Source organism: Lissotriton helveticus, chromosome 5_1 (assembly GCF_964261635.1).
Source record: "Lissotriton helveticus chromosome 5_1, aLisHel1.1, whole genome shotgun sequence".
Classification (NCBI taxonomy): domain Eukaryota; kingdom Metazoa; phylum Chordata; class Amphibia; order Caudata; family Salamandridae; genus Lissotriton; species Lissotriton helveticus.
This window is the reverse complement of record NC_136065.1, coordinates 1,177,481,127-1,177,495,318: the sequence shown is the minus strand read 5'-3', so window position 1 is coordinate 1,177,495,318 and position 14,192 is coordinate 1,177,481,127. Positions and strand designations below refer to the sequence as shown.

Below are 14,192 nucleotides of genomic sequence, written 5' to 3'. Positions count from 1 at the left end.
AAAAGCTCGGCGGCACCTCCAACCCCCCCCCCCTCTCCAAGAGCACTTTGCCAGAGCCAGTTGTGGTTCCCAGTCCGGCCCTGATGACTTTTAAGGCTTTATTATAAGTTTGGCAGTGCGGGAGGGGGGCAGACCCGCTTCCACACTGCCAAACCAATGTAGGAACTGCCCGCCAGACTCTCCTGTTCTGGCAGGTGGTTCTTTGGAGTTCCCAGGGCGGCGCCTATGAAATAGACACAGCAATGGGAACGTCAAAGGCAGTACCTGCAAGGCATGGACTGCTGCAGGAAAACAAGCAGAATTTTTTTTTTTTTAAATGAATATTTGAAGTAACATTTTTTAAGAATAGGATGCTCTTAATAATATTTAGCCAACCATTCTCAAAGGGAAATTCGTCCCTTGGGGACACTTTCCCAGCACTATTTTTATGGCAGTAAATTGCTAATATTTTGTGACCGCATTTCGGGCGTAAAACATTAGTACATGATATTTCAATTTGTTATTAGGAAGTGGCACCCTCAACACGCGCCTTCTAAATACCAAAGCACAAAACCCAAAAAGTATTTTTGTTGATGCAAACGGACAGATTCTGTGAATTGGGCCATTTGCAACCGCAAACAGGCTTCGTACTTCTAGCCCAATGTTTCTTCACCCAATTAGAATTCTATGTTGTTCATCACAACAAACGTGCTGAGTTTCTTTGTGAAAAAAACCCCTAAAAAAATCAATGACAGCAAGGTGTGGGAATTTTTTTCCCTGTGTGTCACAGCTATCACTTTGTTTCAGGGTGACTGCCCTTAATAGGCTTAAGGTGCATGAAAAGCAGCACCTTCTGGCAGAATGGTAGCACCCAATGGATGACTCTCTGCTACCAGTCAATCAGAAATGTCACCCTCTAAATAGGACAGGAAACCAGGCATTTGGTGGGACGAGTGAATACACAATTTATGGTGATTCTCCCGTCCTGCCAAGTTCTAAAAAGCCCACTTAAACTAAGTAACCAGGGACATTGTCTCAACATCGTAATGATGTAGTTTATCTTTTTGTGTTATATCAACAGCATTGATGATAATGTTTTGAATTTTTTCCAGGTGTGTGATACATATTTTTGGTTGGTTAGTCATTATGCAATAAATCTCTACCTTTGCCATGGAAAACTATCTGAGTTTTCTGAGTGACCCTTGGAGTGCTGTTGTATGAATCCGCTGTAGTCTGTTAAGTCTTGACTATAGCATTTCTTCGGGGACTTGACTACAGTGCACCAAGTGCTTCATGCCTTATCTCATGCTTGACCATTTCCGTTTGAAATTTGTGGCTGATGTTAAAAGATTTCATCATGATGAACCTGGGCCAGCATTTTGGTGCATTTTATGAAGGAGGCAGGTGCTTCTCTGTTGCTTTGTAGATATAATTTCCATACTTCCGTCCTGAATGCTCATTGGGAAGCCCCTGGTTGATGAGTGATGAACAGTTCTGGATCCAAACTTCAAATACTAAATTGCTGACAGTGGAGCTCAGTACAGAAAATGCATCTACACTTTAGCGTCCTTATATATTTTTTATTTTGTTGAAACAAGTAAAAATTAATTCAAAATGTGCAAGTGATACATTGATAAGGGCATTTGGGAATGCAGTGCGCACAACGAAATTCATTTTATTTATTTATATGTTTACTTACCTGTTAAACTCCATAATCCATACATTACTACACCCCCACCCTGCCCCTCCCACTCCCCACGTCACCGCCCGGCAGGTACTCCCATTACCGGCCGCGGCTGTATATTTTAACAGCAGTAGGGCCAATGTATAGGAGCTGACTTGTCACTAAGACAGGCTCTCCCAAGAGCATGAAGAAATCAGTAAAGAAACAGATAAAGTATCACCCAGTACAGCAACACAAAGACAAACATTCAGTACAAAAGCATACCTCACGGAAGATTTAAAACTCATAAAAAAAATGCAGTATGAATAGGTGAAGAACTGTTGCATTGAACATAGGTGTCTGCAGTTCTGACCTTAGTCTTAGAAAAATAGAGTGATTTTTAATGAATAAAACAAGACCAAAAATACATTCAGTAGAACCTGAGTTATGGCTTTATAACGTTTTTTGTGAAAATAGCACCAAAAGCACAAAGCACCACCTGTGGATATCTGGTCGTACCAAACCAAGACAAAGTCACAAGTTCAGCCAGACTATGGCGAAATGAGCGCCATCTACAGGGACCCAGTTAGGCCCACGGAACAAAGTACCTTAATGTCCGGGTTCTGAAGCATTGTGAGAATCTGCGTCAGAGATGCTTAGCGCAGCTGAAGCAATGCGTCAGTTCCGAGATGTGGCGCAGCTGCGATGCGAGGTCCTGCTCTGTCGTTGAGAGCTACGTCAAAGAGGGGTTGTGATGCAAATTCCAGCATCGAGGTTACGGCGCGAAGTAGGGGCAATGCATTGGTTCAGAAAAGCTGTGAGGCTCCAATGCAGAGTTTGGATAGACTCACAGATGGTAGAGTCCAGGTGGAAGTGCAAGCTTGTGGGAAGCCTGTTATGTCTCTTGGTCATCAAATCAGAAAGCCAGCCAACTAGCCCTAGGAGTCACTCTGGGTTCTGGGTTCAAGAGATGCAGGTCGAGACCTTCTAAACCCAACTTCACCATAAGGTAGGATTTTAAATTGTGATTTCAGAGACACCAGAGACACCAACCATGATCTGATTATCTCTTCCCATTTGGAAATTACACTAAAATGTAATATGGCATCTCCAATGTTATGCTATTGGAGGGATAGTTTTTTCAGTTGTGAAAATTGAGTTTAAGAGTTTTTCACTACGAGGACATGTAAAACTTAAAAGCATGTCCAACTTTTTAAATATTTTGCACACTGCCCTCTATGCTGTCCAGGACCTACCTTTGGGGTAACTTATTTGTATTAAAGAGGAAGGCTTGAGCCTGTCAAAGGGTTTATTTTGCAAGGTCGAAGTGGCAGTTTAAAACTGAAACACACAGTCTGCAATGACAGGCCTGAGACATGTTTAAAAGGCTACTTAAGTGAGTGGCACAATCAGTGCATCAGGCCTACTAGGGACATTTAGTTTACAGGTCCTGGGAACATCTAGTGCCACTTTACCACAGTCTTACAAGTAAATTAAATTTGCCAATTGGTTCTAAGCCAATGTTACCTTGGTTTAAAGACAGGGCACAAGTACATTAGCACTGGTTAGCAGTGGTTAAGTGTGCATAATCCTGAGGCCAGCAAAAATCAATTCAGAAAAAAGTGGAGGGTAAAGGCATAAGGTTTGGGGGTGACACTGAAGATAGGGCCAGGTCCAACAGTAAGGTGCTCACTTTGCAAAATTATCATTGCTTTTTCGTACCAAGACTGTTTTAAGACACCCTTCCTCTCTTCAACAAGATTCTTTTCATACAGACTTACAATGTAAGCATATAACTGCCCTAAACACTGAATAATGATAATATTTTTAAAAGAATTTAAATTTTTCAAACTAGTGCTACCCTAAAATAGTATTTTACAGTTCACCATATCCACGAATAATCCTCTAACCTAATTTTGTTTGATTTATTTCAGTGATTAATGTATATCTTGTTGGATAAGATTTCAGGTTTGCCACTCACATCAGTTTGAAAGTGCCAGATGAAAGGTGTCATGTGGCTCAAACCAAACTTATTCTTAAGTGGTGAAACATTCTGGTCTGCCAGCAGAGTTTGTGGAGTTTTGCCCACTCCGCTGTCCACTTGGAGCACAGAGTTCTGACAAAACTCTGCCAACTGCCACATGGCGGAGATTTTTCGTGCACGCGGCTCGCCAGTGTTAAGTTAGCGCGCGATAGCAAAAATTTGCATCCCCTAGCATGATTTCTGCCACTTTTCTTAAAGCGGGCGGTCGCAGCAGGTCACAATTGTTTGCGTTAAGAAAGCTGTCACTGGAGTAGAAAATCTACTCGAGCAGCAGAAAGAAGCAGCTCCCTCTGGCATACTACATGGTGTCGTTAGTGCTGATCTTACAGCATGGATTAAGCTCCCTGCAATAAAATTCTGTGCATGCTGAATTCTCCGCTCGCAGAACTCTGCAGAATTTTTCTGAGTTTTTATATAACTCAGCAGAATTCCGCTGAGTGAAACTCAGCGAGTTCCGCCCTCCCCTAGTTAAAACCTTCATCTGAAATTCTGAACAAGAAAACACTGCATAATGATAATATGTTTATAAGCATTTACATTTTTCAAGCTAGCAGCATCTCATAATAGTATTTTACAGTTGACCATATCCACTAATAACCCTCAAACCTAATGTTGTTTGATTTATTTAGGTGAATAATGTATATCTTGTTTGATAACATTTCAGGTTTGCCACTGGAGTCTTTGGGAAAGTGCAGGATGAAAGCTGCCATGTGGCTTGAACCAAACTGTTAAAATTAGGGGTGGATGAGAAATTCTGCTCCGCCGCAGAGTTTGTGGAGTTTTGCCCACTCCTCCTTCCATTTAGAGCGCAGAGTCAGGAACACTCTGCCAAAAGCAGCGTGGCAGAGTTTTTTCTTGAATGCGGCTTGCCAATGTTAAGCTGGCAAGCATTTGCGAGAATCAGTGTCCCCAATTGTGATTTTCTGTTACCAGAACTCCTCCTGGTGAGATTTCTTAATGGGGTGGTCAAGGCAGGCCACGATCGTTCACGTTAAGAAAGCTTCTGCTCAAGTAGAAAATCTACTCGAGCGGCAGAAAGAAGCAGTTCCCTCTGGTGTGCTTCATGGAGCAGTTGGCGCTGATTTTACTGAGTGGAGCAAGCTCCCTGTGCTAAAAATCAGCACAAGCAGCGCGACATGCCGAATTTGGCCTGCGCCCGAAACTCTACAGAATTTCTCAGAGTTTTTGGTAACTCCGCAGAATTGTGCAGATTGAAACTCTACGAGCTCAGCCCACCCCTAGTAAAAACTTTAATCTGAAATTCTGAAAAATTAAAAGATACTGAGTATCGGTTTACATGCAGGCTTACTCATTCCACTCACACTCTTTGATGCTCCATACCACCCAATTCATGAATTTCAAATTGTCACATTTGTTGCTTGAGTTGTTTTTCTGTGTTTCTAACGTTCAATGGAGTCCAATTCATATACATGAATGTATTATACATCCTGCCATTTTCCTGCACCCTGTGATTGGAAAAGGAACTGATAGTCTTAATCTCTGTGACAATCAGTAGGTCTTTACATGTAGGTGAGATCTTGGGAGGGCACAGGAGTCATTGTAAATGGAGCAGATGCCGTGCATTAAAAATTATAAACACATATTAGTGTTGAAGTAACTAGCTGTATTTGTTATTATTGCACCTTGTAACAGCGCTCAGCTTCCTCAGGGGGTTTCCTGGCGCTAAACTCAGGTAAAGTTAAATCCCCCCCCTAATTAAAACAACAAGGTCTTCAATCCCTTGCAAAACTCCATAAGGGAGGAGCAGCTTTGCAAAGATTCTGGAAGGTTGTTCCACAGCTTCGGGCCAAGATATGAGTACTCCTCCCTTTTACAAACGCCTTACCATCACAGCTTGAGAGTCAGACGTTTTTCAATGTGTTTGCGACCAGATTTGTGTCGTAAAACAATGATACATCTCACACCGAATCATCTTTCAAAGGACCCTCATCTCGCGCCTTCAAAACATCAATTAAGTGGGGAGTCGCAAAGACATTTTAGGAATTAATTACAATTTACCAACTCCTTAATGTATTTAGTACGCAGTAAAACATTTTGATGGTTACAATCCGCGATTCTGTGTGTGACCATAGAAAAGTTTAGTGCATATGGCCCTTAATGTGTGATGATTGTGTGTACATTTGAGATGTAAATAGTCCCTTTCTCACTACAAAGCAAGTGCTTGATAGGAGGTGGAATGTTACTCCAAAAAGCGATTAGCATCAAGTGCAGCAGATATTTTGCTCCGGCAAAACAAAACCCACTTTAGGTATATGTTGAAGAATTAGTGACAATAGACCATGCAGACAAGGGCACTATTAAGCCAGACCTAAACAGTATTAAACTACAGACAGAGGAGTAAAACAAAATTCATTGCCTCTTCGCCTGCTTTGCTAGTGTGTTCTGAAGCCTTACAACCCCAATTACAGGCTTGGCTCAGTGATCTGTAAAATGCTTTCAGGGTGTGCTTGGCTGCACATTCCTTTAATGCAAACTGTAATTCCTGAAGATGGATTGAGTTGAGCAGGAATCATAAACAGAAACTAATTATACAACAGAATAAAGTAAAGGTTTAACGCCCCAGGGTCTCAGATCATGCTGCACTGCTGATTAGAAGAGGCCCCTGTGGCTGCCTGGATGTGTCTGTAGACCTGGAAGCTGAAGGAAACCTAGTTGAGTTACAGATAACAATTACAGTTCCAAGCAGTGCTTAATTTATAAAAGAATAAGTGCCATGGCTCAAAGTTTTGTTCAGAGGAACGCCGTTCGCAGTCGAATATCTGGTGGTGGCGGGTGGGGGGTGGAGGAGGGGGGAGTTGGGTGGAATACCAGAGCTCTGTAGCTCTGTAGTCTTGATTCCACCTAATGTCTCTTTCATCTACTACCAGACATTCATCACCTATTTATTTCACTTTTGCAGGTTACTTTTCATCCCTGCTTTCTATCTTTGTCACCGTTTATAAGACTTGCTCTGAGTCCAACTCTGATGAGGAAAATTAAGTGTTATAAACAAAAAACATCGTTGAAGGCTGTGAGAGCTACACTTATCTTGGTCATTTGCAAGACCTTTTTAGTGGGTTTTTTTAACCTGTGCTGGGGATGGTTTATTCCGGATAGTTTATTATTGATGTAATGAAAAGACACAGACTCCCACTCAGGACCCTAGATATTTAAGCAGCTGTAAAACATTTAATTCATTACCTTAGACAAAAAGTAGAAAGCCGACCTTGGTGATCTTGCCAAGTTCAGGGCTATCTTTAACCGAAATACATACTGAAACAACAATTTTAAGAACATATGCAGTCAAACAGCATTCATGACATACACTAATTCAATTTTACACACTTCATAGCATAGAAAAGACATTGCTTAATTTCAGAGGAGATCTTCTAATGGTTAAAAAACTAAAATTAATTCTGTGTTAATTCTCTTTGACAATATTTAACTTGTTTGACATGGTCAGTCCTGCAATTTTGCAGCAATTCCCCCAACACCACCTGGGAATAAAAGGCAAGGTACCTTTACAGCTATACTTCTTCCTCACTGACCTACCCCGAAATATCCGAGCAGATATGTTAATTGTTACTTCACTGGTGTTTGCATTAGGAGTAATTACATTTTGGGTATTACATTGGAGTACCCTTTACCACCCCTGCATACTACCCATCACGGGAAACATCCTTTACAACAGAACCGTTACAACGCGGTACCGTTACAATGCAGGATTTACAAGGGCGCTCTAGGATAGGGGATAGTTTAATTTACTATCCAACACCTTCCCTACTATCCACGGGGACTGGAGTTGGAATAGTAAATTAAACTATTCACTATCCAGCACCCCCCAATGCAAGTCGTTGTAACGACTTGCGTTGTTAAACCTGCGTCGTAAAGGTACGCGTTGTAACGGTACGGGTTGTACCGTCATACATCCACTTTTCCTAACACAAACAGTATCTAGGGGTAAAATAACCATATGACTCAACTGTGGACACAGACCTCAACAAAATACAAATGAAGCAGTGGATACCCTAAAAATGCAAACAAGGGTGACATGTAATTACTGAATTAAGACTCAAGGACATGGGCAAATATTCCCATCAGTAACCGTTCTGTACCGCCCTTTTTAACATCATTTGGGTTCTCCTTGCCCAGGAGACAAGACAACACAACACAGCCTACTGATGTTATCAAGGCTATGTGTAGTTCTTAAAAGAATGTGTTATCAAGAAGGGTGGTGTTTCTAAAGAATGTAAGTATATTTGTGGTTACTGAATAAGCAGTGCGAACAATGAGTGAAAAACAATAAGTGTGAGTAAAGATAAAATTGGATCAACTGAGTAGATTGTTGATTTTAATGGTATCTCTCAATTGTCCAAATTTTAAAAACACAGTGAAAATGCAGATTTAACAAAATATCTGTAAGCAATATTGGTCGACATGTTTCAGCATTAGAATGGAATCGTTCCAATGCTTTCTTCAGGACCTGTTGGTAACTACTGCTTATCAAGTGAGAATTAAAATCAATATCACCTGCAATGTTCAGGTTTCATACTCCACCACATACTATTACCGTATCATATTGTAGACACGACAACCACAGGAGAAACATGGAAATTAAGACAAAAAACAAATTAACAGAATTATGTCACATTCAAGACACATTCATGTAGTCAGTGTATCATAGTAAACATCACTGTATATCATAGTCATACATCCACCCATCACTGAACCTTGAAAATGACTTACTAGCACTATACATCACCAATGCCAGAAAATGTAAATGGAAAGTAACATAGAAACAATTGTTCTACGATACAAAAAAAATTGCTAAATAAAATTTCATCAAGTTTTTTTGGTACTATGGGAGTGAGGGATCTTATTGGCTGCCTGCTACTTAGAATAAAATACGTTTCAAAATTAGTGTACAAGGGGGCAGTGTAGATACACCCTGACCTCCAGGTACTTGTGGGGTGATCTAAAAGTATTGTCAACAAAATAAATAAATAGAGGAATAAAAACCTGAATGTGGGTTGGAAGTCTATGGGGGTATAGCAATCCACTGGGGGTTAGCATTTGTAGGGTGTTGGGTGCAGGATCTGGTCAAAGACCATCCACCCAATGCACATGGCCAAAGGCTGTCAGTCATCAGTGATGTCATTGAACATGACATGATTGATGTAATATGTGAGTTCATAATCAGTGCATGGCGGCAGCATAAGTTATATTTAGGTCAGTAAAGTACTCAGTAAAATACTTACTGGTTAATGTATGTCTGCTTTGGGTTTTTCAATGTTAGTTTTTGTCTTATTTCATTACCTAACTATAACGTCACTTTAACTTTTGTTTTTTCCAGTAAAAATCTATCTATCTATCTATCTATCTATCTATCTATCTATCTATCTATCTATCTATCTATCTATCTATCTATCTATCTATCTATCTATCTATCTATCTATCTATCTATCTATCTATCTATCTATCTGTCTGTCTATCTGTCTGTCTATCTATCTATCTATCTATCTATCTATCTATCTATCTATCTATCTATCTATCTCTATATATCTATCTCTATATATCTATCTCTATATATCTATCTCTATATATCTATCTCTCTATATATATAGATAGATATCTATATGTCTATATATATATATATATATATATAATATAATATATATGTCTAGCTATATATGTGTGTGTGTCACTAATAAAGGTTATGCAATTATGAGGAGGTCATAGTTTTTACTGAAATGATGTTCTTTGTTTTTATTATAATTTTGACATAATTTGCAGAATGTGCACACACTGTTCTAAAGTAAACTTGGTTTAGGTTCAGCAAGGCAAGTTTCATACAGCTCCATCCACTGAGGAAATCAAAGAATAGGGGCAAAAAAGCAGTATTTCCCATTTTAATGTTCCTAGGACTCTTTGCTTGCATCTACGGAAAATAATTATACCAAACCTATCATGCAGCTAGAGCTATACTCAGAGGATTGCCTTTGCTTTGTTTGGTCTAAATCTGTTGAGTAGTTTTCTAGAACTTGGTGGTTAAAACACATGCTGGTGGAATTAAAAGGGTAAAATTATAAAGATATTTGGACCATAAGTTCACAAACTGTCCTCCAACTTAGGTTTGTGAACAGTTCACAAACCCATATTTAAAAATATAATGACACCTATTGGACGAGGGAGATTTTTCTTCTGTTGTCCTTTTCAGCTCTATAAACTTAGACTTGGATTCATGGGCCCTTACTCTCTGATTGGCTGACAGCAATACAAAATATAAATCTAAAGGCCATATTTTAGGCAGCATGGTGGGCACAACCTGAACCCAAGACGTAATGCTCCTAAAGGAAAAAATAAAATATTGCCTGGTGTCCACAAAGTCAGCCCACAGTCCGCAAACCCAAACAAACACAGACTTCCACGACAAGGTATTTATTTTGCTTGGAGCAGGGGGAATTCTTATTCCACTGTCATTCCCAATAATGAGTCTCTGCAAAAGAAAGGCTCTTATTAAGGTTTTCAAGTGGGAATATTTTAACCCTTACTATTAGATGTTAGGACTAAGACAGATGTTTTAGTAGTAATAAATATTTTCATTTTGAAACGGGGATATTAGATTCAATTGATACTTCACTTGTAGCTAGTAAATGAAAACATTATTTGTTTCCCTATTCTTATCAGGCAGCAATAATAGTGCATTGTGCTTCTGATCCCACGGATATCAAAATATTAGGAAAACAGTGCAGGTTTTAGAAGAGGACAGATGCCTCCCAGTTTGCTTATCCATGTTTTCAGGTGTATTAATAAGAGGTTGTATAGTAAAACATCTGCTCTGTCCCTTATCTGGGTCCAAGAATCTTAGGCGAAGCTGTATGGGTGTATGGTGGGTTGCATGTTGAGTTTGATTCTGCACTCTGATGATTCCATGTTTTCTGCACTTCCTTTCTAGTGTGTGGCTGTGACCTGGCGCAAGGCGGATTCTTCATCAAGAACGGGGACTACCTGTGCACACTGGACTACCAGCGCATGTACGGAACCCGCTGCAACGGCTGTGGGGAGTTCGTGGAAGGGGAAGTTGTCACTGCATTAGGGAAAACCTACCATCCAAACTGCTTCGCCTGCACTGTTTGCAAGTAAGTTCTTCAGTACACGTAAGTGAATCTGACATGGTTTTTAGGTGTTGTCTACAGACCACTTTATTGGTTAAGAGTCCTTATGGTACACTAGGAAATGCATACAATTAGTAAGGAGAGAGATTTAGCTTTGGGTCAGCCCTCTTCAAGCCATTTGCGCTGATGTATTTTTTTAGGTCTCGCCTAGGCAGCACTTGCACTCTCTCTTCGAGACATGCTTTATTCAGGTATGGACTTGAAGCTCCCCCCATTTTCCTCCCATCTTTTCTATTGCCTCGTGTTACTCTCCTTTCTAAATGGTTACTTTTGATTTATGAATAGGCTTAGTAGTCCCTCCTTAGGACCACCTTTTCTCCTTTTGTAACCTCTCATGAGGACTGGCCATCATACATGTGTTATTACTCAGTATGTTTTATTTACAGTCTGTGAGCACAATTTTCTTAAATGACTGCTCATGCCTGCGGTTGCAGGCCGGACAGGCTATCCTGCAACCGCTTTATTTTTTGTAACCAGCAGGGCACCCTTACAGCAGCGCACCTTTCATTATGGCTCATTTGCCATATTGAGTTTAACAAACAAATACTTTTTTTTTTAGTACCGCGACATCACGCTTTGACTTTAAATATTAGTTCTTTTTTTCAATGCGCCACACTGCGCTGCAGATCTAACATGCCGGCTGCGCGCCTTTCTTTTATGCTGCGCAGCTTGCCTAAATCAACTTATAAAATCCCTTTTTTTTTTCAACAGTGGCAAAATGCTGCACTTTCACTTTAACAATGGCGCCTGTGTGCCTATTGTCAGCAGTTCGGCAGCTTCTAATAATTTTGCCCGCTTTCCCTACATGAACGCGTTGGCGCTGTTGTGTTGCCTGGACGTAGCTCCAAGATCCCTAGAGCCCCTTCAGTTGAGCTAAAGGGACAAGATATTGGTTGGTTTTTGAAGGCACACCAGGGACTACCCAGAATACTTGGTGACACGGAGCCACAGGGGAGCCCTAACAGCCGCTCACTTGCACATTGTAGAGTCCCATGGCTAAACCTCCGTCAGCATTTCAGCATCTTCCCTAATTATTCATCCAAATAGCTTCTGAAAATAGGCAATCCTGTGTGCTTGTGGTACTTTTCTACAGAGGGACAAGCAGATGGGGAGTGAAACAGCACTCCTTGAAGTATTTACATTTTTGTGTTTTAGCATAAACCAAGTAATTTTTATTGTAGAAGGGCAGCATGTGGCCTGCAGTGACAGTGCACTGCACATTTTCCTTCTCATAAAGTATGTGGTTGGCTAGAGTGTGGGTGTTGTTCCTGTTCTGTGTATGTGTTCTCAGCATGTTGATTTGTTGAGGAGAAGAGGTAATTGGTCTAACTTTATTCAGTTCTAAATCATCGATCTTTCCCATTCTCCCTGGTTGTTTTACTTTCTAGCTCTTTGTTAACCTCATGCTTTACTCCATTGCAGATATTTCCCAGGTATATACCCTTTTATGCAAGTATGAAAGATGCACAATTCTAAAAATGCCACGGTAGAGTGTTGACGTACACACATGCCATACTAAACCTTGCAGAGCAAGCTTGTTGGTATCAACAATGTTAAAGCAATATTAATTATATAGTATTAAAATCTACAATATATAAATATGTTTGTAACATGCTCACAAGAGGCATTGCCCTATTCTCCAAATAAGGGTTAATGTGATATTTTTACGTCTATCACTCTGTAATTCGCACTAAACATTCAGCTGGGAGGGGGACACCATATAATAAAGCTCTCCAAACATCCCTTCAACATAGGCTTAAGTCATTTCTGAATGACCTTGTGGCACAGGGCACGTCACTGCTACATCCTACAAACATAGCTTCTTTTTACATGTTGATTTGTGTAATTTTAGAAGGAACATTTAGTAATCCTAACTCTCCCCTCTTTTGAACTTTCTGATATTGTGTTTGATGCCATCATCCCTAGTTGACAAGAAGAAGCAGATTACTCCAAAAGTTGATTTTGATCGATTGAGACTGTCCTGGTTGCCCCACATGTGTGCCACATTTGCCTGAGGTTTTTTTTGTATTTCATGTTTATTTAAATATTGTGTATTTGGCAAGTAATTATCGGGATTGAGCTTGTAGTATAAGCAAGCATTGCCAAAACTGACACCTCTTCCTTGAATTTTCAGTTAGAAGCCACATCTATCGGCTTTAACAATGCTTTTTTTTTTAACGAGGCCTAATGGCTTTGCCAATGTTTGTTTTATGGGGAGGAGGGGGAGTTATGGGTGTGTTTATCTCAGAGTTTAAAGTTTCCCGTGACAATACTACCTGTGACTTCGGTAACAGGCACTTCCTTCTTCCAGATGTAGAACTAAGTGTGTTCAGTAAGTTCTCCCCTCTGCACACTGCTTAAGCCCTTGGCTTCAGCGCATCCAGCATGAGCAATTCCACGAAAATGTTTGAACGCAGCAGGGATTTCAGCCCGCTCGTACACCCCCACTATGCACAGATTGTTTCTGCAAGACTACCCTTCTGAGTCCTTGGTACATGCAGCCAGTCCTTGTGCGTCATCCCTTAGTGTCTGTATTTCTTTCTTCTTATATGTGCAATAGGCTTTTGAAGAGCAAAGCGCTGGAGGGACACGTGTATTTTGTAAACTTAATTTGCTCGTAATCTTAAAAAACAATTTCAAGACGCTCCAAATGTCTGAGGCCTTTGTAGAAGTGTTTACAATCTTCAAACTATATTTACGAGAGAATAGGCAAAAAAATAGCTCTCTAGTGCCCTCAAGCGAAACATGCTTAGATCAGCTTTAAACATGTAAAATAGATTTACAGTTAATCTTCAATGTTTTTTTTCCAAATGCGTCACTGAAACTGCTGGAATTGCAATGTATAACTACAGCAAAGTTAACACAAGCCCCTACATAAACCAACATTGTGATGTATTATTATTTTCAGTTTGAGACTAAGCATTCATCCATTCCCTGTCCGCTTCCCAATTATATGTTTAAAGGTTGTCGCCTGTTGAAATTTTTATCCATATATTTTTTTGCTGGGTATGTTTACTAATCCTCGATTTTGCCATGAGTCATGTGGCTGTATGCCATGTGAAAAATATAAATGTTTTTGTCTTCTATGTGTATTTCTTAAAGTTTCCTGTATTTTGTTTCCCAGTTATCAACTTTGCAGTAGGAATACAAGGCCTTGGTTTCTGTGGATTTTATGTAAACTCTTGGTTGACTTCTGTATGTGTTTGGTTTAGTGATATGCAGAGGGCGGCTCTTGTATATTATTGCCAACACAGAATTAGAAATGATCCTGGAGTGTGGCCAATCTACCATCGCTACTCTTTCCCAAAGTTTGTGGTCACTTCAACTTGTT

The 14,192-nt window shown here is 40.1% G+C and overlaps 1 protein-coding gene across 16 annotated transcripts in view; it reads left to right on the top strand.

Moving 5' to 3' along the window:
• The window catches only part of ABLIM1 (actin binding LIM protein 1), a 670,048-nt gene that overhangs the window by 287,797 nt on the left and 368,059 nt on the right, over positions 1–14,192 (top strand). For all 16 annotated transcript variants that reach the window (XM_078643885.1, XM_078643875.1, XM_078643872.1 and 13 more), the window contains exon 3: positions 10,642–10,825. In XM_078643885.1, the coding sequence (XP_078500011.1) occupies positions 10,642–10,825 (184 nt within the window). The remainder of the gene's footprint in view (positions 1–10,641; positions 10,826–14,192) is intronic.